Source organism: Cebidichthys violaceus, unplaced genomic scaffold (genome assembly GCF_023349555.1).
Source record: "Cebidichthys violaceus isolate CVI_PGR_0920_01 unplaced genomic scaffold, fCebVio1.0.p SCAF_14, whole genome shotgun sequence".
In the NCBI taxonomy this organism is placed as follows: Eukaryota; Metazoa; Chordata; class Actinopteri; order Perciformes; family Stichaeidae; genus Cebidichthys; species Cebidichthys violaceus.
Window position 1 is genome coordinate 14,082,942 of NW_027176307.1, and position 24,561 is coordinate 14,107,502.

The 24,561-nt window shown below is 44.7% G+C and overlaps 3 protein-coding genes across 5 annotated transcripts; 1 reads left to right on the top strand and 2 right to left on the bottom strand.

Moving 5' to 3' along the window:
* Nucleotides 1–581: 581 nt before the first annotated feature.
* znf292b (zinc finger protein 292b) lies at nt 582–14,765 on the top strand. Its single transcript, XM_068709014.1, has 8 exons — nt 582–796; nt 5,074–5,228; nt 5,419–5,497; nt 5,814–5,949; nt 6,047–6,249; nt 6,543–6,679; nt 7,087–7,228; nt 8,148–14,765. The coding sequence occupies exons 1-8, from the start codon at nt 632–634 to the stop codon at nt 14,304–14,306; spliced, it is 7,176 nt and encodes a 2,391-aa protein (XP_068565115.1). The 5' UTR covers nt 582–631; the 3' UTR covers nt 14,307–14,765.
* Nucleotides 14,766–15,678: 913 nt separating this feature from the next.
* Nucleotides 15,679–18,325, bottom strand: gjb7 (gap junction protein beta 7). 2 transcript variants are annotated; one of them, XM_068709016.1, is made up of 2 exons: nt 18,245–18,325; nt 15,679–17,151 (listed from the first exon to the last, which is right to left on the bottom strand). In XM_068709016.1, exon 2 carries the CDS (start codon nt 17,134–17,136, stop codon nt 16,357–16,359), a length of 780 nt encoding a protein of 259 aa, XP_068565117.1. In that variant the 5' UTR covers nt 17,137–17,151; nt 18,245–18,325; the 3' UTR covers nt 15,679–16,356. The 2 variants fall into 2 exon arrangements, with proteins under 2 accessions (XP_068565117.1, XP_068565118.1); XM_068709017.1 differs by having other exon boundaries at nt 15,679–17,173; nt 18,245–18,296.
* A 2,219-nt stretch (nt 18,326–20,544) lies between these two features.
* On the bottom strand, nt 20,545–24,433 carry LOC137871273 (uncharacterized). Of its 2 annotated transcripts, none has more exons than XM_068709021.1 (7): nt 24,353–24,433; nt 23,858–24,178; nt 23,453–23,716; nt 23,172–23,288; nt 22,950–23,036; nt 22,816–22,844; nt 20,545–20,984 (listed from the first exon to the last, which is right to left on the bottom strand). In XM_068709021.1, exons 1-7 carry the CDS (start codon nt 24,414–24,416, stop codon nt 20,901–20,903), a joined length of 966 nt encoding a protein of 321 aa, XP_068565122.1. In that variant the 5' UTR covers nt 24,417–24,433; the 3' UTR covers nt 20,545–20,900. The 2 variants fall into 2 exon arrangements, with proteins under 2 accessions (XP_068565122.1, XP_068565123.1); XM_068709022.1 differs by having other exon boundaries at nt 23,858–24,175; nt 24,353–24,432.
* Between the last annotated feature and the right edge of the window lie 128 nt (nt 24,434–24,561).

The window sequence follows — 24,561 nt, forward strand, 5'->3', positions numbered from 1 at the left end:
TCAATATATGTATATATACAGTATATAAATATTTTATTCCAACTGAATCTTAACAGCTCCCTGAACTCCGCGCTTATATATGGTGTATTATGTCCAAGTAATTTTATCTTTATTTATTTGTTTATATATATTCCAACTGAATATTGATTTGTTTATATATATATATATATATATATATATATATATATATGTGTGTGTGTGTGTATGTAGTTCAGCTCCCTGAACTCTGCGCTTATATATGGTGTATTATGTCCAAGTAATTTTATATTTTTTTATTATTATATATTATTATTATTATTATATATATAATATAAACAAAAGAAATATTGAATTTATTTGTAAACAGTTATAGCTCCCTGAACTCTGTGCTTAATATATATATATATATATATATATATATATATATATATATATATATATATATATATATATATATATATATATATATATATATATATATATATATATGCAGGGGAAAAGAATAAGGGAATAAGTACATTCAAGTCATTCTTCAGTATTATAAACTAATCCGGAAGTGACCTACTGCAGTCACTACGTCATACGTACACATCGTCACGTACTGCGGAACGTAGCTACGCTGTGGTGGTACGCGCTGGAGCTGGGTGTGAAGATGGCGGACGAGGAGGCCGAGCAGGACCGTAGTCCTGAGAACGGTGTCAGTGAAACGATCGGGGAACTCAGACAACGGCTGCGGGAGCTACAAGAAGTGGTGGTCAAAGACAGCGGAGACTCTGCAACACAATCCTCCTCCGAGTACTGCCAAGAGTTCTGCAGGGTGAGTTGATATTTAACGGTAGCTAACAAGATAGCATAGCTAGCATTCACGTTAACGGTTAACATAACGTTACGTCTAGTCTACCGGATAACCCAGTGAGCTGTTTGGTTTAACAATTCGATGCAACGGTTGACGTTACAGAGTTAAACTACGTGCAGTTGTCAAACCTTGGAATAATCGGTCAAGCAGAAGAAATATGATATAAGTCCGTCCGCTGACATCGCTAGCTCAGCTAGCTAATAGCACACGCTAACTTACAGCTGTGTCTGCAGGAGGTGTAACGTTAGTTAAGCGCAATGTAACTGATGTTAAAAGTCCATGACAGAGATATTTATAGTTATATGTCATCGACTGGTTCCAGCAGACGAGTACATGTATGTCTCCAAGGTTTGGGTCTATTAATTATTCCCAGTAATCAGCCATAACTGTGCGACCTGCGGCTAGCCAACATTAGCTCTTAGCCACGGTATGTTTGGCTACATGCGCGTGCACGCGAGTATAATTTCCCTGATTGTCCATTAGCAGATCGAATTGGTCTTGTATTTGACAGGTTTTGTAGTAGCCAGTACCATGCATTTTGCAGTCAACAACAATGTCATTATAAAGTTGACTTCTTTGCATAAAAAAAATACCGAATATGTTGAGATTTTACAGCATAACAGCACGGATTTGAGTTTTTCTCCCGCGATGCATTTTGCTGGGTGTACGTGCCAAATAAAACGCACGCTTTGCAGAAGAGACTCGCCGATTTTTGACCCGAACTTGCACCCTAATACAATAGATCCTTTATTTATATATAATATATATATATATATATATATATACTGCCAGGCAACCCTCGAGACCTGCACGGTGCCCTATCAGTAAGCCATATCTATCTGCACAATGCAGCTGTTAAAGAGATGTGATTAGCGTGTTGAGAGCATTATGAGTGTGTGTGTGTGTGTGTGTGTGTGTGTGTGTGTGTGTGTGTGTGTGTGTGTGTGTGTGTGTGTGTGTGTGTGTGGAGGGCGGATCTGCACCAAAGCATCTCCATTCCTATTTCTTGGTTAGCGGATTTGCAGGAAGAAAATTGTCCTCTTTTCTCCGGAAACAAGAGTATGAAGTGAGACACAATAGTGAAAGAAAAAAACATAATTATTAAGACACGTATTCACAAAGTCTCTTGTTGGCGAGAATCGGTCGGACGGAAAATGTATTTTTGCATAAAAGTTCATTCATGTGCACGTGTTGTTGCATCTAGTTTCATTATTATTATTATTATTATTATTACTATTATTATTATATGTAATAGTGATGGTGGTAGTAGTAGTATTTATGCATGGGATTCTCTAAACGGAGTTTATCATTCACAAAATAAAACACATTTTTATATTTTGACACTTTAATATGAGTTTCCCAAAGGCGCGACCAACTCATTCTTAAAGCTATAAACTAAATGATGTGACTGTACTTTGATGACGCACACCAATGCTGGCGTTATTATTAACGTTTCTATCCAATTGATTGAATGTGGTTGAAAAACGACATCTAGTGTTTTTTAACGGCCCTAATTTTGCAAGACCAGTCTCTAAAGCACATCACAACATCTGGTGAATCCTTGTTAATGACCAGCGATGTGCTTTCCTCTAGCTGCTGGGTCGTTGGCTAGCTGACATTAGCTTGCTAACCCCACCGTGTTTTCATGCTAGCGTTACGCTGGTGACAGAACATAAGAGCGTCAGCAGCAGCACCGGGTCTCTGCTCCCTACCTGCTGGGAGACCTGTGTTCCGGGAGGAGGGCTGGACCTCAGTCGCTGCAGCCTCAGCTGTGCTTCTCTGAGGCTTACCTCCGCTCCACTCCCGGTTAAGTAGTCTCTCCAAGCAGCAGGTAGTGAGGCTGAGGGACCGGGGGGGGGGGGGGATTCTTGTCTCGTTTGTGGTCAGATGAACAGTGAATCCATCAAGTTCAGTGACCCATGCCATACAGATGGTTTCCAAGCTACTGCAGCCGTCATGTTTATCGAGGCTTTAGTCAAAGGGAAGTGGGCTTGAAGTCATCTCTCGGCTCCTTGTCCACTTTTTATTTGGCTTTTTTTTTCGAGGACTTAGTTTCAGCCCCGGGGGTTAAGTTAAGTTGATGACCTTAAGGTATTGTTGTTATGTCAATAAAAGTGTAACTGGGAGAATGTGACGGATGAAATTGATAAGAAAAGATCAGCTGACTTTTATTAATGCAATTTAAACTGACAGAACTAAGATAATCTCTAGTGTGTGTGTGTGTGTGTGTGTGTGTGTGTGTTTGTGTGTGTGTGTGTGTGTGTGTGTGTGTGTGTGTGTGTGCGCGCGCGCCTGTGCTCCATAAGAGCAGTAAACGTCATGGATATGTTTTGATAATAAAGATAAGATGATGAAGTTAAATGGAAGTTATTGGCGTGAAATGTTTCGCAACAAACGCGTTCGCACGGTTTGAGAAGCACGCCGTTGTTTGAGTAGAGGCGTTTGCCAGTGAATGCGTTCATATCTTCGTCGGGCTCCCTGGTGAGACGATGGGCCGTTTGTGATCTCGAAGCGACCGCGATCAGTCAGTGTTTATTCATGGGTAGCCTCTTAGATAATTAGGTGTTAGAATATGTTAATATTCAAACATAAGCAGCTGTCTGTTGTCCAACTTGACAGTTTCGTGGAACATTTGGCCAAAAAAGGCAGACCGGTCTATGTAAGTAAGTCTCAGCAGAATCATGATAAACAAAGCACTGAGAGCACTGAAGCCCTTTCTTTCCCACCAGTGTTAAAGGGGGCGTGTTTAGAGGAGCGGCTTAAGCGCGCCTTCTAATCAGGGGGTGCTTTCTTTCAACTAAATCCAAAACTACCGCTGGTGTTGAGGGGAAAAGCCCCGATACCCCTGCTAGGTCATTATGCATCTGAGAGGAGAAGGTCCTTGTGCACAACTGAACTTTACTTCCAGGACTTCTCCTGGCTGCTCCCCACGATTATCCTGTTGTTTAACCCACTTTTTCCCCGTCTAAGTTTACAGTCGTCATATGTTCCCTTAGTGTGTTTTTGTTTTTATGGGATGAAGATATTTGAATCAAACACATCTTCAACGTCTTCGGTACAAAACAATAATAACCATATCACGCTCAATGGTAGTTTTTTTTTAAACGTCATGCCGCAACTGCATTTTTTCCTCACAGTACCTTCTGAAAGGCACTGTACTTTGCCGTGGCTTGCTTTTGTAAATGGACTTCTTGAGGTGTGTTCTCGTATGTTGGGTCTCTCTTGGGCGCTAAAGAGCCCAGAGTGAGATGCTGTGGGTGGAGCATCATGAGTGTGTAGGAAGAAGTTCAGACATGTGAGAGGCAGAGAGCGTGCTCTGTAAACGGAGCTTCTCCTGCCTCGCTTGCCTTCCTGCAAATATCCAGCCGGACAAAACTGCACTGGCTTTTCTGACCAAGGTCAGCGTGTTCATAAGGTCTGTGATGCTTTAAAGCTGGAAGATGAAGCAGGTGTTTTTCTCATCCGAATATATTATAAAGGAGTGCATATTTATATTACAAGTATTTAATACTATACAGTAGTGCTGGGCGGTATGACCATAAATGTGTATCACGGTGTTTTGTACGATTTTGGCGGTTTCACGGTATATCACTGTATTTTTTTTCCCTCATTAACTAATTATCGCATGTTTAATTATGAAGCGGACATTTTTAACACAAGAACCGGCTGGCAGCAGTGGTGAACAGCTGTTTGTGTGGCATGTCTTCCATCTCTTCTTGTTTCCTTCGCCTGCATTCCCCTGGGTCCTAAGTCCCTCCATGCACAGCTTCTCATCACCCTCCCTGTACCAACGTACATTTATAACTAATACCGCACATATTACACTCTAATCAGCGTTACATAATGTGTCTAACCAAAATATCACAAAACGCAACAAAAAAAAATATTTTTTTTTGTTTTTGAAATGTTTTTGTTTATAATATGTATAATAAGCATATCATACCACTTGCGGGACCTACGCGCGTCACATGTCGGCCGTGATTACGTCGTTTTTCTGGAATACGCGCTTCACTGCGGCGAGGATGAAGTTGGCTAAGACCGTCTCCCGGGTCACTTCCTCATCCAGACTCGTTTAGCAGCATGACTACCGCAAGTTATCCACCGTGTAAAAAGTCCGATATTCCCATCATTACCGCTGTCTACTAGGTGAGTGACCGTGGTTCTCTCTCTCTCTCTCTCTCTCTCTCTCTCTCTCTCTCTCTCTCTCTCTCTCTCTCTCTCTCTCTCTCTCTCTGCAGACGCTGCTGGAGTATGCGGGCCGCTGGAGGATAGAAGAAGAGCCCTTGGCGCTGGTTGAAGTGTACATAGTTGCTCTGCTGAGCTACGCCCAGGCATCTCCATACCTCTCACTGCAGTGCGAGAACGTTCCTCTTGTGGTTGAGAGGCTCTCACTGTGAGTACCCCTAATGACGGGATTAACCGCAGATGAGATGTAGGAGTTCAACCCCCCTCCGCAATCATCATCATGCTTAATGCAACTCTGTTTCAAAAGCTAAATTCTGTCTTCTTTTGTCCTATCAGAGTGTCGTGTTTAAAGTGCAGACACGGGTCAATAGTGTGTGTTTTTGTCGATCGTCCTGCAGGAGTTTTGTGGAGCTTTTGCTCTCCCTGAAGACGGAGGTTCCCGATGGCTTATGGAAGGAGTTCAAGTCATGTGTGCAGGTAAAAGCTGAGGATGTATTTCAAATGTACACATGTCATTTCAGAACTGAAACCAAAGTGTTCCACCCCCATGACGAAACACTTCCTTTGTTTATGTAAGAACAGGTGTGACGATGTGTACGCGCTGCTCTTGTCCTTAAACGAACTTAAGGGTTGAAATATCTCCACTAGCTGCATTAATCCCTGTTTAATCTTCCAATTCATATCAGGAAATAGGACCTTAACTAAATTACCTTTACATAAACCTTTTGACTAAATGAACTTTAGGTACCTTTTTTTTATGCTGAAGTCATGCCGTTTTTCCTCTGGTGTTCAGTTTGCTTACAGAGCGCTGCAGGAGAACAGAATCAGCCAGCTGTCCCAGCTCTCTGCTCTGGGCCAGTGTGACGGCGTTTGGACCAACCGAGTCCTGCGAGGCCTTCTGTCTGAGGAGGACCTGCAGACTGAACACGGTGAGCTCCTGCGCTGGTTCTGAAGAGTTCTCTTTAATACAGTTTAAATCGAGTTTTTAAATTATCAATGTTTGCCACTGTGTTTTTTGTCCTTCAGTTGAGGAGTTCCTGGTGCAGGAGGGCCTGGTGCTGTGTGAAATGAGAGTGAGACAGCTGATGAAGGAGGATCAGCAGGCGAAGGCCGCTCTGCTGGCCAAGGTGTGCTCCGAGTGTCGCGCCTTCCAGGGGAAGGGACTCTTCAAGCAGATGTACCTCGTCTGCCTCTGCGCTACCTCGGATCAGGACCAGCTGATGGACGAGGTGAGTTCAGCTGACTCGCAAGAAAGAGCTTGGTAATGGAGCTAATGGAGCTTTGCATTGTATCAGTTGAGTCAGGCAGCCGTTGCCATGTTATGTGACGATGTTCTACTGTTAAATTACTTCTGATAAACATGCAGCACTTTCCTGTAACGCGTTTCTCTGCCACAAGATGGCAGACTACACTTAAAAAGCAATTTGAGAGACGCCACACGTCCGGTGCCTCCTATTACTTTATGAATATCAGTCGACGAAGTCAAACCCGCTGACTGTGCGCATGTCACCCATCTGTGCAGCTTTCCAAGGAGGATTGCCGCGACGCGTTGGAGATGATCTGCAACCTGGAGTCGGACGGAGACGAGAGGGCGGCGCTCAGCTTGTGCTCGGCCTTCCTGACCCGGCAGCTTCTCCAAGGAGACACGTACTGCGCCTGGTAAGACGTGACAAAGACGAGGAGGAGAGGACTCATCCTCGGTACTGCAAAGCCAAATACTCTAGTAGTCCCAGAATCTACATTTTAGGCTCCGTTTTTTTATCCCACTTAGCTCAACTAATCTTGCTTTTTGAGGAATATGTGAGTGAAAGGAAACGACCAAAGCTGAATGCAGATAATGTTCCGCATATGTTCATTCAGCACGTATTTCATCACTTGCCCATAATCAGTATGCGGTGTCGTTAATGCCCACTTGTCCTTGGCTGACACGGCTCTTCTGTCACTGCGTCTTGTGTGGGAGTATTTAAAGGCCGATGGTCAGTATGAGCGTGAATAGATTGATTTTAATAGATGCTGTGACAACGCGGACAAGTGAATGACCAATGAATTCCGTTTCTTCAACCCAGGGAGCTCACCCTGTTCTGGAGCAAGCTGTTGAAGAGGTTGGAGCCGTCGGAGCAAGCTTTCCTCGAGCGATGTCGCCGGATGTCGTTACTTTCTAAAACCGTGTACCACATCCTGTTCCTCATCAAAGTCATCCAATCAGAGGTCAGTAACCCGTCAGCTGTCATCAAACTGTGAAGAACAAAGTTATCATCGCCTTTTAATTCTCAACTTGCTACATGTTATTGTTCAACATAGTCTTTCTCATGCTTTTCAGTTTAAAGCAAATGTTTTTAGCATCAAAACTCACTGCTTGGGAGCTTGAAAGGGCGTTTCTGTGGCTTTAATTCATGTTCAATGGATTCTTCTGGACACGAGTAGAAAATCCTCTAACCTCTCATGCATCACAATCGACTTTTTTTTTTTAACCGTCCCGTTTGTTTGATCATCACGTTTCAAGCCAGTACTCGCCAAAATAACGTGTTTGGCATGTTTTGGTTTTTTTTACACGCTGCTGTGTTTGCTTACATCTGTCGTAAGCAACAAACCTAAAAAAACGCTGACGGCGTTGAAAAGACAAGTAGAAGTGTGTTTAGTCATATTCTGGCAATGAGAGAAGTATTTGCAACATTCTGAGCCTGTAGATGAAAGTTGGACGATCAGTCTTTTTTTAAAGCCCTCTACTTATCACGTGTCACTATGTATAAATGAACAGCGTTGTAGATTAAGTATTAAAGTTAAGAGAGGAGAGTATCGTTTCTCTTTCTCTTAGATAAATCCTCCTCTTTATACAGAGACCTTGCAACACAGCTGTTGAGACGACACTCGTTCCACTGGCTTTGCTTTATTACAGTGAGCCAAAATAAACCTGGCATAATGCTGCCCCATGTTGGATTTTAGATAGTATGACATGCATCACAACAGTGCCGCGTCTAAAGGTCTAGTAGTTCAACACCGGCTGTCCCTTCTTTATAATGGTCTCTTTTGTTTTTAGATTAATTTGCTTTATTATTTGTGGGCCCAGGTGCTCCATGTGTTTGGCAGCTTAAAGTTGATTGGCTTCCTCTTTTTCTTTCCTCCATAGATTGACAGCGTCGGACTGCCGGTGTGCATCGAAATGTGCATCAGGGCTCTGCGAATGGAATCGAATGATGGAAACACCAAGGCCACGGTGTGTAAAACCATCTCCTGCTTGCTTCCCACCGACCTGGAGGTCAAGCGAGCCTGCCAGCTGACGGAGTTCCTCCTGGAGCCCACGGTGGACTCCTACTACGCTGTGGAGACTCTTTACAACGAACCCGATCAGAAAGTAGAGGAGGAGAGCATGCCGGTTCCCAACTCTCTACGCTGCGAGCTCCTGCTGGTTTTTAAAACCCAGTGGCCTTTTGACCCAGAGTTCTGGGACTGGAAAACACTGAAGCGCCACTGCCTGGCGCTGATGGGCGAGGAAGCTTCGATAGTGTCGTCCATTGACTTGCTGAATGACACGGAGGACCCCGAGGAGGAGGAAGACCACCTCGGTCAGGAGGGGTTCAGGAATATCCCAGACCACATCGGCAGCGGCACCTACGAACTAAACGACATAACCGACAAGAAGCAGAAGAACAGAGAGATGAAGAAACTGAGAGAGAAAGGTTTCATATCTGCCAGGTTCAGGAACTGGCAGGCGTACATGCAGTACTGTGTGCTGTGTGACAAAGAGTTCCTGGGCCACCGGATCGTACGCCACGCGCAGACTCATCTGAGCGGCGGGGTGTACAGCTGCCCGATATGCACTCAGTCCTTTACCTCGAAAGACACGTTGCTTCCTCATGTGACGTCGCACGTCAAGCAGTCGTGCAAGGAGAGGCTGACCGCCATGAAGACGAACAAGAAATTGTCCGATCCCAAAAAGGCGGCGCCCGTCATCGCAGCGCTGAAGTCCAAGACGGAAAACAAAGTTCACGAAAACGGCGCCTCCTTGGGTCAGAACGGGGGGTTGAGTCGGAGCGTTTCCGCCAAAGTGGCCCGGTGGAACACGGATAACAGCGACGACAACGTGTGCCCGGTTGGGAAATGCAGACGGAGCTTCAAGTTTTTCCGAAATCTCGTCGCGCACGTTAAAGGTCACGGGGACAACGAGGAGGCTAAGACTTTCCTGGAAATGCAGAGCAAGAAGGTCGTTTGCCAGTACTGCCGCCGGCACTTTATTAACGTCACCCACCTGAACGATCACCTGCAGGTCCACTGTGGCGTGAAGCCTTACATATGTATACAGTTGAACTGCAAGGCGAGCTTCCTGTCCAACACTGAACTCTTTCTACACAGGAAAACGCATTCCGTCTTTAGAGCTAGATGCATGTTTCCCAATTGCGGCAAGATTTTCAACGAGGCCTTCAAACTGTACGACCACGAGGCGCAGCATTATAAAACGTTCACTTGTAAAGTTGTGGAGTGCGCAAAGGTTTTCCACTCGCAGCACCAGCTGGATTTGCACCAGGAAGGGCACGCCACGCAGGAGGAGGAAAGCCCGTCGCCTGAACACGCCTCTCAAAACATGCAGCCCGGCCCGTCACTCATCGAACAAATGCTGTCCAGTCCCGCCCCCGTCAAACAAGAGAGCTCCCAAGAAACCTGGAAACCCGAGAGCGCCGGTAATGCAAACAACGAAAGGCTGGCGGTGTCCATCGAGAGCTTACTGAAATCCTCACAGCCGCTTGTGGAAACCTTCGGACAATACAGAGTCAAACCAGAACCGGAAAACACGCCTTGCTCAATCACCAGTCGGACGCAGAGTTTGAATCATTCTGTTATTCGGCCTGCCAATTCCCACTTCTCCGATCCGAATGGACCCAGATGTGGTTCAGGTGCTCATTCTTTTGATAACATGAGACCGCCCCAGCAGAATCAACCAGTACCTCCATTTGAAGCTAGTTTAGGTAACGTGTCACATAGCTGTAATACCGGTGTCTTGCCGCAAATGTTCCCCAGTAACACCGGGTCGACGGGTTACAACCCCGACTGCAACTTATTAGGGCAACAAGGGCCGACGTGTAGTAGCAACCCGTTGACGTTACCGTCGTCCCAGAACTCCGTAGAGCCGGCGATGTCCCAACCGCTTCCTCCAACAGTCACCCCTCAGCCTCTGACCGGGAACAGATCGGAGAACCCTGCGGCGTCCTCGGCGAGCTCGGGTCCTCCGCCGGGACACAGGGAGCGATTCCACTGCCCGTTTGAAACGTGCACGAGGCACTACAGCTCCTACAGGAGCGTGGTCAAGCACATGAAAACCATTCACTCGGATTTCTACGAGCAGTGGAAAGTCGCTCGGACTAAAATCAAGATAACCTACGCTCCGGCGCCGTGCACGTCGTCTGTGGGACATCTCGGTCCGGCCGCCTCGGTTCAGAGCCAGCCGGCCGGCGGTGTACCGGTTCACGGAGTCCAGAGGCAGAACGTCATCCAATCGCCTCCTTATATTAACATGGGTGTACGGTTAAACTGTTCTGCTCTACATTCCCATTCCTCATCTGCCCACAACCAGAATGCTTCGCTCCGGATGGAAAACATTTTGAATCCCGTTGGACTCGCTCAGCTGGGAAGGGAGGCGACTCCAATAACTACGCAGTCCCAAGTTTCAGGAAGTCCAAATTGGCTCTCGGCTCGTGGAGCTGAACAAATGCAAAACTGTGGCTCTTCCCAAGTCTACCCGTCTAACATGCGAGTCGATTCCTCGCGGTCGCCGCAAAATGGATCCCAGCCGGTTCTTCCCTCGTACATGGACGGTGCTAAGGAAGCGCCTCAACAAGCAGAAGACCTCATTCCGCCGTATTCATCGCAGATGCAAAGCAGTTTAGTCTCCGGTTCCAGGGAACCACAAACGACTAAAGCGATGCAAAGTAATATGCACTCTCATTTTCCCTCCCTGGTCACGCACATTAACAACCAACCTCTAAAGGGCCCGGCGGTCTCCGAAAACAACCCCGAACATCTAAAGCCAGTCAGAAAGAACAAAAGGACCAAATGGCCAGCTATTCTTAGGGACGGCAAGTTCGTTTGTTGCAGGTGTTTTAGACAATTTGATAGTCCCAAATCCCTCGGAGGCCATTTGTCCAAGCGCGTGAGCTGTAAACCCTACGACGAGTCGGAGCTCAACACCGACTTGCCGGCTTCCTTTCTTGACCTTCTCAATTCCGAGCAAACGGTTGGCACCGCTCATCCACGGTCGTCTTACAGTCCTCCTGCTGTTTATCAGGAGAAGCCCCATCAGTCGGTAACAAACGGTTCAGCAGCTGCAAAAGATTACCCCGCCCCTAACTATTCGCAAGATCATATGCCGGTGTATGACAACGGTGAGTCAAACGATGACATTCTGAAGCAGATCATGGCTGAATCCAACTTGTCCGATCTTTTTGTTAACACACCCGCTGCCCAGCCGTTGTTCCAAAACCCTTGTGTTCCCTATTTAGATGGCGAACGCTTGCCGGGGAGCTCCGTCATACAGCATACAGAGAACGTCCAGGTGAAGCAAGGGGACGGTTCGTTCGGTACGGTCCATTATTCGCAGCCCAACGTCGACGCGTTTGCCGAGAGCGAGTTCCCTGACCCGCTTCTCTCTCACATTCTCAAAGAAGAGCCTTCCACCGCCGCTTCTGAACACGGCCTCCACTGTGGACTACTGAACACACAGAGCTTTACCTGCTTCAGAGAGGCCTTAATCCCAAAGCAGGAGGTCCTGAGCCCCACGCGGGTCCCGGCGAATGATGCAGATCTCGAGCCCGGTCAGTTGTCCGTCGGCCAGCAACGGTGGATGACAGAAATTCAAAGTGCGTTTGAAAGGCTCGATTTAGTCAGAGAAACATCCGCTCAAACGTCCACTCCCACGAAGCAACGCGACATCCCTACGCAATGCCAAACCGCATCTCCAAAGGCCTTCCTCATGCCGTTCGCTTGTGAGAACTGCCCATTTAGTTCCATATCAAGTGAAGCGCTTTGGAAACACCTCGCCAAAGCTCACAACTACACGATAGAGATGGTGAACGTGGTTAAGAAAAAGTACGGCCAATACGCTCCTTTCAAGTGTCAAAAATGTAGCAAAAGATTCACCCGGAACTCCAACCTGCGCGCTCACTACCAGTCCGTTCACAAGTTATCGGCTAAGGAAATCGCAGACCTGGATTTGAAGCGGCGAGAGGCCAAAGCCGCTGCAACCGCCGCTCTTCAAAAATCTATATCTGCGGCAGCGCACACCCCGACGCCCGCGTCACTCCAAGACGGGATAAACCGCGAGTACGCGTCGCAGGCGTTCGTGTCCCTCACCAACATGGACATAACCAATCACAAATATCAAGACGACAATCGCTCCACGGTCATCCAGCCCTTGCAAACCGCTCCCGCGCACAACCGAGCGACGACTCCACCGGTGCAGGCCCACGGCTCCACGTCAGCCGGTCAGTCAGCGCAACAGTGGTCCCATCAAAGCTCGGGTGGTAAACAAGTTCACGCCCATTTGCCCAAAATGTCAGCGCTCCTCACCCAGGCTCTGTCTGCCGCGGCTCAAGCCGACGGGCCTCCGACTCCCGAAAAGCAACCCGCCGTCAACGAGCAGGCGGAGGTGAAGCCGAGCGTAGACGTAACCAAGAAGACGAAAGAGAAGAAGGCCCACTCGAGGGGCGCCATGAGTCCGTACAGGCCGTACCGCTGCGTTCATCAAGGTTGCGTGGCGGCCTTCACCATCCAGCACAATCTGATCCTGCACTACAGGGCCATTCACCAGTCTGCTCTGTCGGCACTGGAGGTGAACAAAGAGCAGGACCAGAGCGACGACCAGGATGACGCGACGGACCACAGTGAGGAGGAGCCGGATGCGGAGCTCCCCCAAATCTCAGAGTTCAGATGCCAAGTCAAAGACTGCTCCCGAGTTTTCCAGGAAGTCCCCAACCTTTTGCAGCACTACTTGCAGCTGCACGGTTTCGGCCTGGAGAAGGTCGGCAGCCTCCTGTCTAGCATCAAGCTCGGCAGGTTTGCTTGCAGCCAGCAAGGCTGCACGGCCTCCTTCACCGCCTTCTGGAAGTACATAGCACACGTCAAAGAGCAGCACAAAGACATGAAGCTGGCCAAATCGGAACAATTCAATAACTCGTTCAAGTGCGAAATCGAAGGCTGTGACCGTACGTACGCCACCAAGTCCAACATGCTCAGACATTTCATGAAGAAGCATCAGGACCTGTACCAGACCAAACTAAACAATCAGCTAATCGAAGACGGGATCAAACCCAACGCTAAGCCTTTGCATTACCAAATTACCAAGACGAGTAACGGGAAGGAAAACATAGAGAGCAATAAAAAGATCCTCCAGAAGGCGAGCGACGCTAAGAGAGTGAGCAAGGGGAAGAGCAACCACTGGACTAAATATGGAAAACCCTCCCTGAAATCTAAAGTCGAGGCGTCTTCAATGTGCACCAAGAAGTTCCCTCTACAATACCCATGCATGATTAAAGGCTGCGATTCAGTGCTGAAATCCGAGCGGAGCATATTAAGACATTACGTGGGACACGGCCTGTCAGAAAAGTACCTGGAACAGCAAAGGAGTCACTTCATATTCTGCAAAAAGTTCCCCAGGCAGAAGTGCCGCTCCATCCGAAGCGACGACTCCAAATCGGACAACACGTCCGACCTGTCGGACAGCGAGTTGACGTCAGACGCCGGCCTGGAAGGAGGGGCTTATGGGTATTCGAAGCCCGTCCTACGCAAGAGGGCCTCGGCGGGGTCCCCCGCCACAGTGTTCGAAAGCAAACTATCCAACGACGAAAGTTCGGACGGCTCCGTGGTGCTCAAGCGCAAACGGGGACGACCGCGAAAACTGGTAGGAAAGTCTGTGAAGCGCAAGAAAATCCCACGAACGACCAAGGTGGAGGTAGCGTACAGCCGGGACGACGAGTCCGACTCCTCCTGCCCGGCAATAATGCAGGACGAGAACGCGCCGCTGGCCTCGTTCAAACCGATGGGGTTCGAAATGTCTTTCCTGAAATTCCTGGAGCAGTCAAACAAATGCGAACATCCGTTGACGGTGAAAGTTGGCGTCCCGGAAGCGTGGAGAAAGACGTCCGGTCCGAACTCCAGAGACACGTGCGTCCGGTTCAGCAACCGGCAGAACATGAAGTCACTCAGCAAGGTCAAAATAATAATAGACGGGGCCTTTTCGGGTGTCACCAACCTTATGTTGAAACAGCTGCAGGACACGCGACCCACAGTGGTATTGTAAAAAAAAAAAAAATAATAATAATAATCCCTCATTTTAGTATTTGTAAAGCAGAACCTCAGGACTAGAATGAGTAGACTCTGCTGCAGACCGGTGCCCTACATGTGAAATAGTTTTTACACATCCAGCTATTAAATAAATCAAACGCGCTGTTTTGGATTATGCTGTATTATCTGTACAATTTCTGTCTTTTTTTTCTTCTTTTTTTTTATGAAAAAGTATATAGCATGTTTTTATTTATGGACGGTCAAAAAGTTGCCTGAACATTGAACGATGTGACGCGGACTTCTTGCCGTCTTAATAATCCCTGTGGGACGTAGAGACGAACTTTTGAAATGGATCGTATCGTTGTGTAGTTTGTGATTCTCAGATGTCGATTATTGTGTGTTGGTTATATAGTCACCCGCTGCCACCAGCAGTCTTATTATTAAATCAACAGTTGTTTTGTTTTTTTTACAACCAGTTTGACTTTGGTTTTTCATCATTCTGTCACATGCACCACGGTTTAGGAATAACTTTTTATTGTGGGAGATCTTGAGTTATTAAAGATAAACGGGTTCTACGCTGCAGAGTTACACCAGCTCTGAACTACAGGATGAGTTTCTTTGAATTAAATCCTCACCAGCAAATTGAAGGGGACACTTTTTACGCAGACGTACTGTATTTCCCTCGTTAACTTTGAGCAACATCCTGTTCATAATGACCTCCAGTCAATGCGATCGTGTCCTCTGACCGATCGGCTTTTATTCATCGTCTTCGGGTCGACTACCAATAAAGACATTGTGTAGTTGAGAGAGAAAAAGCATATTTAGCGGTGTGTGTATATATATATATATTAATTTATTATTGCACTTCTCATGATCACAAGCAGTAGAATTGTCATTGAATAGTATGATTCTAAAATGTTACATTAATTCTAAAAGTGCACCTACACAAAGACGGATTAACAAATAACTAACCTATGATCATTTTGATGCTTCTCATTTAAATATTCATCGTACACACACACACACACACACACACACACACACACACACCAACCTGTGCTAAATATGATCTCAACAAACCATTAAAGAACCTCAACCTGTGGCCACTGACTCTCAGAATACAGGGAGCCTCTGCTGAGTGCGTCGCCGCTACAGGACCGGCCGCTCGGTGAGTTTACTTTAGGTTTCACGGCGAGATTGTATGAAATGTCTCGCGTGACGACTTACAAAGGCTGAGTACGTATTTAAATCACATGAATACAGATACAGTATATGATAAAACACATTTCAGACGTGCCGAGCAGTGCTGGGTATGCGATCGGGTGTCGGCTCTCAGTTGGTCAAAGCAGCAGCCCCCCCCCCACACACACACACACACACACACAATATATCAGGATTATTGTTTTTATTATAATATACTGTGTGTCCTGTTTTATATTTAACGTTCTGGGCCTCTGTATTCCTGTACAGTAGTTGGAGATGCATTTAATTTGTCTGGTCCGAATTACTCTCAAGACATCAAAGACTACTTTTACTTTGCGAAGAGTTTTAGCAAATAACTCCAAATAATTATCGACTTGATTCATAACCGGCAGAAACTCCAGTTCATCAGCTTTATGACAGATACAACTAGTTATAGAAACCCAGAAATATCTTCCAGATGCGTTAAATAGAAGTATTTCCAAAAACACTGGATCCTACATTTCCCACAATGCAACTTTGATTTGACCTTTCCCTGCCTGGTAAACACCCTAAACAATGTTTTTGTAATCTCCAAATCCAGATTATCATTAAGATTATTATGACGGAGCTCCTCCAGAGCCACAGAAGACAAACAAATGATGAATAAATATGTGTAATATTGTTTTTTGTCTGTTAATTAATATCTATAATTAGTCTGTTCTAACTAATAACTCGTAGCTTTCCTCAGTTGAGGCCAAACTGCTCCATTAAATCTGTTTTCATCATCACACATGATGAGATGATGTCAGCAGTGTCCTCGTCACTTCCACGTGGTTTTCCCTTTCTGAGGTAGGAACATGAGCTCCCGGTCCGTCCCAGCGCCTCTAGGACCGGACGGGCTGGTTTTCAGTCGGCTGCGTGGGGCCGTCCTCCGTGTTTACTGTGGGCTCAGCTGACGCCAAGCCGTCGACGATGGAAACGGGCGACCGGCATCGGCTGGCCGCCTGCTCCCTCACGGGCACGTACCGCCGCGTGAAACACTTCCACAGGTGCTTCCACACGATGTACGCGAGCTCGGCCAAGTTCAGCGCGATGCACAGCATGGAGGCGCAGCCCATGATGTAGAGGAAGATCTTCTTCTCCGTGGCTCTGGCGATGAAGCAGTCCTCCGTGTTGGGACAGGGACTCTGGCTGCAGCGGAGCAGCGTGGGCACCTGGAAGCCCCCGTACAGGTAGTAGAAGGCGAACAGGGAGCCGGCCTCGAAGGTTATCTTGAAGACCAGGCTGACGACGTAGGTGCAGAACAGACCTCCGTCGATGCTCCCTTTGTCCTTGTACAGCTTGCGCTTGTGCTTGGCCTCGCGGTGCTCCCTGTAGGCCACGTGCAGGGCCACGAGCAGCGACGGGGTGGACACCATGATGAGCTGCAGGGCCCAGAGGCGCACCTGCGAGATGGGGAAGAAGTGGTCGAAGCAGGCGTTCTCGCAGCCGGGCTGCCGGGTGTTGCACACGAAGTCCTTCTGCTCGTCCTTCCACACCTGCTCGGCCGCCGCCACGTACACCAGGATCCTGAAGATGAAGACCACGGAGAGCCAGATGCGCCCGATCACAGTGGAGTACTTGTTCACCCCGCTGAGGATGTTCTCCAGAAAGCCCCAGTTCATCTTCCTCTCTGTCTCCTGGCAACGAATAAAGCAACAGCTGAAAATGAAATATATAGTCGTTTGCAGAAACATGTCACAAATTACATATATAATATGACAACCTTCCTGAAAGCCATAGACGTCTATTCATCATCGTTAATTGCATGTATTTTACTAATCCATCACTCTTACCACGCAATAAGGCTTTGTTGTTGTTTACATAATTTATAATAAAAGGTCTAAACATCCCAAAATACAGACACTCAAGTCTAGAGGCCATCAAATATAAGAGTTAACAGAAAATACATTCGACACAATCAGAGTCTACAAAAGTGGAAACCATTCAAATTAGGGTAGAATGATGCACAAGTGTGTTCATTGTGTGTATTTCATATCGTGCCTCTATGGAGCAAAAGACATTTGCAAATATTCAAATATTGGTTGGTTGTTCACACACACACACACACACACACACATAGGGCCCATTTAGATTCTTATGACTTGATAAAACGATTTTCACATTCATGCCATTTTTGTTTTGTTATAAACTTTATGACACAACCTTGCTTTATTCTGATTTCTTCGACGTTCTTCACGTGGTCGGTAATAAGGTAATGTATTGATCTTAAAGTGTTGAAAATGAAAAGTCCCCAACAAACGTCTGTGCTCGACAGAGTGAACTGTAAAATAATAATAAACAGTCTTCATCATATAACCATAGGAATATGATAGTTGCACAAATACTTATGTTAATGTGTTCTTATGGTAGCCTGTATATGCATTTAGATGGAACAAAAGAAATTCTTAAGGTATATATATATATATATATGTATATATATATATATATATATATATATATATATATATATATATATATATATATATACACATCCTAATTATACATCCCAATTATCAATGACGCAGTCGGCATTTAACATGGTTTAGATATGATGTGGTTGTTTACTGATGAAACAACTCGGCAGCTTTAAGGACACAAAGCACAGTTTATAAGCCCAACGTCATCATGTGAAACATTAATGCGCATCTGGTCTGAACTCTTACTAAAAGGTTAAATAATAACTAAAAAGCTGTGAAGATCTCTCGTGAGAGAGAGAGAGCAGCAACTTACCGGCGCTGAGAGCCCGGTGGGTTTCTCCTCTCGTGTAACAGCAGCTGGTGTGTCTCCGCTCGTCCGCACACCTGCAGGGGACAGCGCTGCGCCACACCTTATCCAAACAACCCGCACACACACACTGTCTCACACACACACGTTTTTGTTTGGTTCATTGTGAATTACAAGAAATCTTGTGACCAGGAGGCCTGGAAACCACCTGTTGCAGGTATTGTGTGTGTGTGTGTGTGTGTGTGTGTGTGTGTGTGTGTGTGTGTGTGTGTGTGTGTGTGTGTGTGTGTGTGTGTGTGTGTGCGCGTGCGTGCGTGCGTGCGTGCGTGTGCACGTGCGTGTGTGCGCACTGACAACAACCATCACCATGGATCTGTCCAATGCAAATAACAGCTGCTGTCTGTCTGTTTTGTTCAGGCTCAGTGTGGGGGAGGAGGGCGCGTGTGTGTGTGTGTGTGTGTGTGTGTGTGTGTGTGTGTGTGTGTGCGTGCGCGCGTGCGTGCGAGTGACCGTGATGAGAGTCGGATCGCGTGTCTCTGATGAATATTACATGTCGCCTGCAGGTCGTCCGTGTCTTCCTGGTTTCCTGCAGTCTCTCGAATGTCACTTTGCTCTGAACTCTTGAAACCCTGAACCCCCCCATAGCTCCTCTTTTCATTGGGGCTCATATATATTCTTCTTTTGTGGCTGGAACGTTGTGTGTTTGCATAGTTGTGCAAAGCTAGAATTGATCAATCAACAGAAGGCATACGTCTGTGTGACAAGTGAGGTGAACCAAATCATCTTGAACACCCTCAGAACTTCCCTCATGTGTTGCGCGTCTCCTCTTTAATTCTACGTGGAATTATGTGACGAAAAATAAGGATTTTGATGTTTGCGACCCCAAAACGTGATTTTCAAAACAAAAGAAACCTCCTGTCCACTTGATTCAACCTATTTTAGATGTCCAGCTCCCAGATAACCCGTCCATGGTCAGTCAATGGATGCTTTGTTCAGGTAAAGCGGGATGTTGACTGTCTAATCATCGAATGTACATCTAGGGACTATGAGGTACTTTTACTTAAATTGAGGTACTTTTACTTACTAAACTACAACCCCATGTTTTGCCACAATTGTGATATTTGGCTACAAGAAACACAGCTTCACAAAAACATATCTTTGCTGTTACCAGGGCCATACAGTTGTGTGTCTTTGATCCAGGTCCAGTCAGCTGTAGACTATGAACTTGGCGATAGAGCTTCATTAGGTTACACTCGCTCCCGTAAACAGCGGTCAGCTTGTGAGGGACAATCCCTTCATGGCACAACAATGGCCGCCCAAACAAACGCCGTTAACGTCCGTGCTGTTGGTACATGGCGTGGTTTTTATATTTCAATGATTGTGTGTCTATAATGTGGTTTTTGTGTGTCTCTGTCGTCCTGCAGGAGGCTCATCAGAAGCAGCTAAACCGCCTCAGAGAGGAAGAACTCGCAGAGTAAAGGAAACTCCAGTAAAGCAAAAGATATTGAACTGATACTTCGTTTCAGTATGTCATACGACTCATGATAGAGAAAGTCATAAAAGATATGATAGTGTGCCTGATTTCTAGTCATAGAAATTTCATAAATAATATGACAAATAAATGAAAGAAATAGAATATGGTATATCATAAAAATGATGAAAAAATATGTTATAACCTAACATGAAAATGTCTTTGAACTGTCATAGTATTGTTTGTCATGAGACTTTCACAAAAAGTATACATGGCATAGTTTACCAAATGTCATTAAACAAAGTCATAGTATAGTATGTCATGAAAATGTGCTAAAAATTGAAAAGTATGTTGAAAAAAATAACTCAAAAGTCAAAGTGTTGGAGAAAGTAATTAAAAGCCATGCATGGTATAGTCAGGTTTTGTTTTTTTACTTGTTTCAACATCCTATACTATGACTTTAAAAAAATATTCTATATACTATACTTACTTTTTTTGACACAATATATTATGACTATTTTAAAACTGTTGTTGATATAATAGGAAATGGTGCATAGTTATGAAAGGTGTCACTCAGAGAGAACCAGGACATTCTGATGTAGCATTTCAAAATAAAAGCCCTTCAAAATCGCATGTATGCGCTAACTTCAAATCTCATTCATGAGACAATTTGTCTAATTTCAGATTATATTTCAGACCAATATGTTTGAATTAAAGTCAATCAGAATCACTTCCTCTGGACACTGAGGGACAAACGTGATGCGAATCGGCTGCAGCCTAAAAAAATGAAACATAAATTTTAATTTCACAGCTACATTTTTCAACAGGAGGCCAGTTTATATTCAGGATTAGATTCAGCTTTATTGTTATTGAACAGAGTACAAATACTGAGATAATGAAATGCAGTTTAACCAGCGGTGCAAAAAGCAGTTAAGAGCAGAGTAACATATATTATTATGTAATACATAGAATGAACAGTAGGGGGTAGATATGAATACTTTAAGATATAAGCAGCAGTTACAGTAGGCAGTGCTGGTATAAGTATAACATATATAGTGCATGTGTATAAAATGATATATGTATATATATATGCAGCTTTGCACAGAAAACATCTGGATGATTCTTCAGTCCTGGGCTACGATGTCAGGATGTTGAACAGCAGTGGACTCTGTGGTGGGTTGATGTTGTTCATCAGTCCAGTGAGACGGAGGCAGAAGGGTCTCCATCGTTTTCATAGTTCACCGTACCGTCATCGTCATCTTCATCATTACGCTCCTGTAAACAAACAACAACAACAACAACAACACACTTGAGATTCTGGGTGAACACGGAGCAAATCGATTTATACAGAATCACAGAGCAGCTCCAGAGGAACAGCTGGGCTTCAGTGCCTTGCTCAAGGGGAACCAGAGTGATGGTTGTTGGAGCAGATGAGAGCATTCACTTCAAACACACTCTTTATCTTCAAAGGCTTCCACTGCTCCACATTGACAGAATACACCAGGAAATCCAAACTATCCCCTCATTCACCTCCATTGAACTGGATTCATGCAGAGGTGTTGACTCAACTCTATGGTCACTGTGGAGCTTTTTCTTTGTTACAATAGATTTCATTTTGGTTGATATTTTCTGATTTAGCTTCTCCTAATGAAGCTTAAAACACAACTGTGAAACGATGACTTCATTTCAACTCATTCAGCACTGTTTATCCTCATGCTGCATCTTCATCTGTCTTTAGTAGATCCACTGATTTCACTCTGTGACATCATCAATCGCTGTTTAACCTTTTAAAAACGAGGCCTATTTGCAGGCCTCAGCTCGAATAAAGATAAGAAATACGTAATTAATTGTATAAAAAAAAATAAAAAAATTAAAAATTAAAAAAAAAAAAAAACTTTTTTTATATATTTTTGAGATGAGAAAAATCATGGAACTATCAGAATACATGTTACTGGTTCACATAAGATAAGGATGGAACACAGCAGAACTTGGAAAACTCAAAAGCTCGATCTTGAAAAACAGCACTTTTAGGGTATTGTTTTTTGGAAAGTATGGGTATCCAAGACTTTTAATATGCTGGGCTCTTAGAACAACTGATATAGGCTCTATATACACAGCTATACATAGATACAGTGAAACATTTATGAAATATAGAGCATTTCAAATTAGAAAACTGATCAAATACTCCAAGATTTGAATAAAAAAGTATTTTTAAAATTCAAAAACACTCTATATCACTTCTATGTATCACTCATGATGTTCATTGAATCAATAGACCGAAGATTGGACCTTTTTTGAGTGTTTTAAGCTCTTTCTATGCCCTTTTTAGTTATTTAGTTTAAGGTCAAATCCTGCTTCGACTCTCTGTTCAGGGCTGTATCTCAGCCCCCCCTTCTCCGATTTTCACCATTGAGACATCCTTCGAACCGTAGGAGCCAATTGCCTGGAATTGAAAGCTAGATGATTGACAGCACTATTAGCCAATAAAGCTCAAAAAGGTCCAGCTCTGAAATCTGATTTGCTGAGCTTCCAACCCTCCCAAGAATCCGAGGAGTGTCGGAGAGACACGAATCGAACGGATTCACACGGAGCACCAGCAGCTGGACAAACATGCGTTGGAAGTACGGAGATATTCCATTTTTTCGCTGAGATTCGACCAAAAGTAAGTACAATATTCGATGAAAGCTGTGTGACTTTTTGTGTTCGAAGCTGAATATCTCTGCGATGGTTTACCGGGGAGAGAAATGGAAACTATGTCCGTAATCTCCGTCAGGCGCTCGTGCTTTTTCATGCTGCATGTTCGTAGGTAGCACGTTGCTAACGGAGTGTAGCAGCCTTTTTCTCCGGTCTGTCCCAGTCATATCGAGTATGATTTATGATATTTTGTTATTTGTTTGCTTGGCTGATGGGAGATGTGTTTGTCTCATGTAGAAGTGACCTAGTTCATGTTGTTCCCAGGACGCTGAGGTTTCTGCAGAACTATAACATCACTATATTCGTTCTTCGTGGGTTCTCTGCCAGTTACTTTTAACACAAAACTCTCTAAGTTTTGATGTACTCTGCGTCCAAATGGGGGACCCTCGGGTGTATCTGGTTTTAAACTCACAATGTTTCCTTCCATCCCACTTTTGTTCCCTGAAAACACACAGAAAGAAAAAAGAGTCGACTTTAGCTTCAACGGTCAAATTGAGGTTCATCAAAACTTCTTGTTTGTAGAAGTTTCATCCTGAATGTTGTCACCTTTAGTTCTTGTCCAGACGTTGACTGAAACAACACTTATTATAAGAGCTGCTAAACCCACAGGAACGACAATCAACCTCCACCAGCCTGAGAAGAGAAGAGTTAAATATGGTCAGAGGGTTTGATGATGACGAGGTGTTTGTCAGCATCTTCTTGTGTTGTCTCGATCTCTGTGATTTTGTCTTTTCTAAATGTAAATGTACTTCTGTTCTGTTCACTCACCTTCTGGTTTCTCATTCGTGATGTTTTCAGATGTTTCGTTGTTCGTCGTCACTCCTGATTCATTTCTTGTTGTCGATGTTGTTGGTGATTTTGTAGTCGTCTTTGTTGCAGCATCATCTTAACCAATAAAATAACAAAATGCATCAAACTGTACAGTTAGAAACAAACTCAAGCATCTGACGTCATGATTAAAGAACGATGTGATTTAAAAAGCTCCAATATGAACAAATACTTTGTGTGATCATCCACAAGAGATTTTAAACAGCTCATCATATTCTCACCTGAGGACTGAGGAGAGCTGAAGGTGAACTGATGCACTTCTCTACTGAAAATATCATTCACTTCACATTTCAATAAAGACTTTGACTTCTGATCAAGGTGAGATTGTTTCATTCTCAACCAGGCTGAACATGTGGAGTCATCTTGTGATGTCTCCACATCATTCTGATCATCCTCATACAACCACTTCACTCTGTGATCACATCCTTCATATGTCGACACAGAGCAGTTCAACTTCACCTCATCATTGCTCTTCTGTTCAGTCACTGTTGGTGAAGATGGAGACGTTGTGAGAGACAACAAGAGTAAAAACAACTTCTTGAAATCACTGTCATCATAATTATTATAATGTTTCAGTTTATTGATCCAACAAGACAGTTTGAAAACATCATGATGTAAATACTCACTGGTGACAACAAACAGATAAACACCAGCATCTGGACCTTCTTGTTTTCCTGATCTGCACTGTCTGCAGTAATAAAGACCACCATCTTTATCTGTGACCTTCTTTATAACCAGAGAACATTTCTCTGAAACACTCAGTCTGTCTGATTTAGCTTTGGCTGCTTCATGAATCTTCCTATCTTCAAACAGCGTTACTGTGTTTCCTGAAACGATGTAGATCCACATAGTACCGTCACACTGATTCTGATCATGTCTCACATTCTCACAAGGCAAAGTGACTTCATCTCCATCTCTGACAGTGAAGAATGAATATCGAACTGCTGCTGTAGAGAAAATGTAAAAAATAAACATGAAATATGAATATAACTTTAAAGATCATTCATAGTGTTGTGATCATTTTAAATAAGTTTGAATAAGTTTGCAAATGTGTCTCATTCTTTGGTTTCCAAGAGTTCATAAAGTCTTCATGATGATTCAAACAGAACCTGCACACTTACCTCCAAAGCTCAACACCTGCAGCATCAGAAATGAAGACGTTACAATCCATCTGAGTTCAGCCATCGTGCTTCTCTCTCGGTTTCACGCTCTCCACTGTCAAAGTCTAAGACGCGCTGCTTCTTAAACATGAACGCAGCATCTACTTCCTGTCTTCACTTCCTCACGATGACGTCGTCTCTCCTCTGTTGGCGGATGAATTGATGCGTGA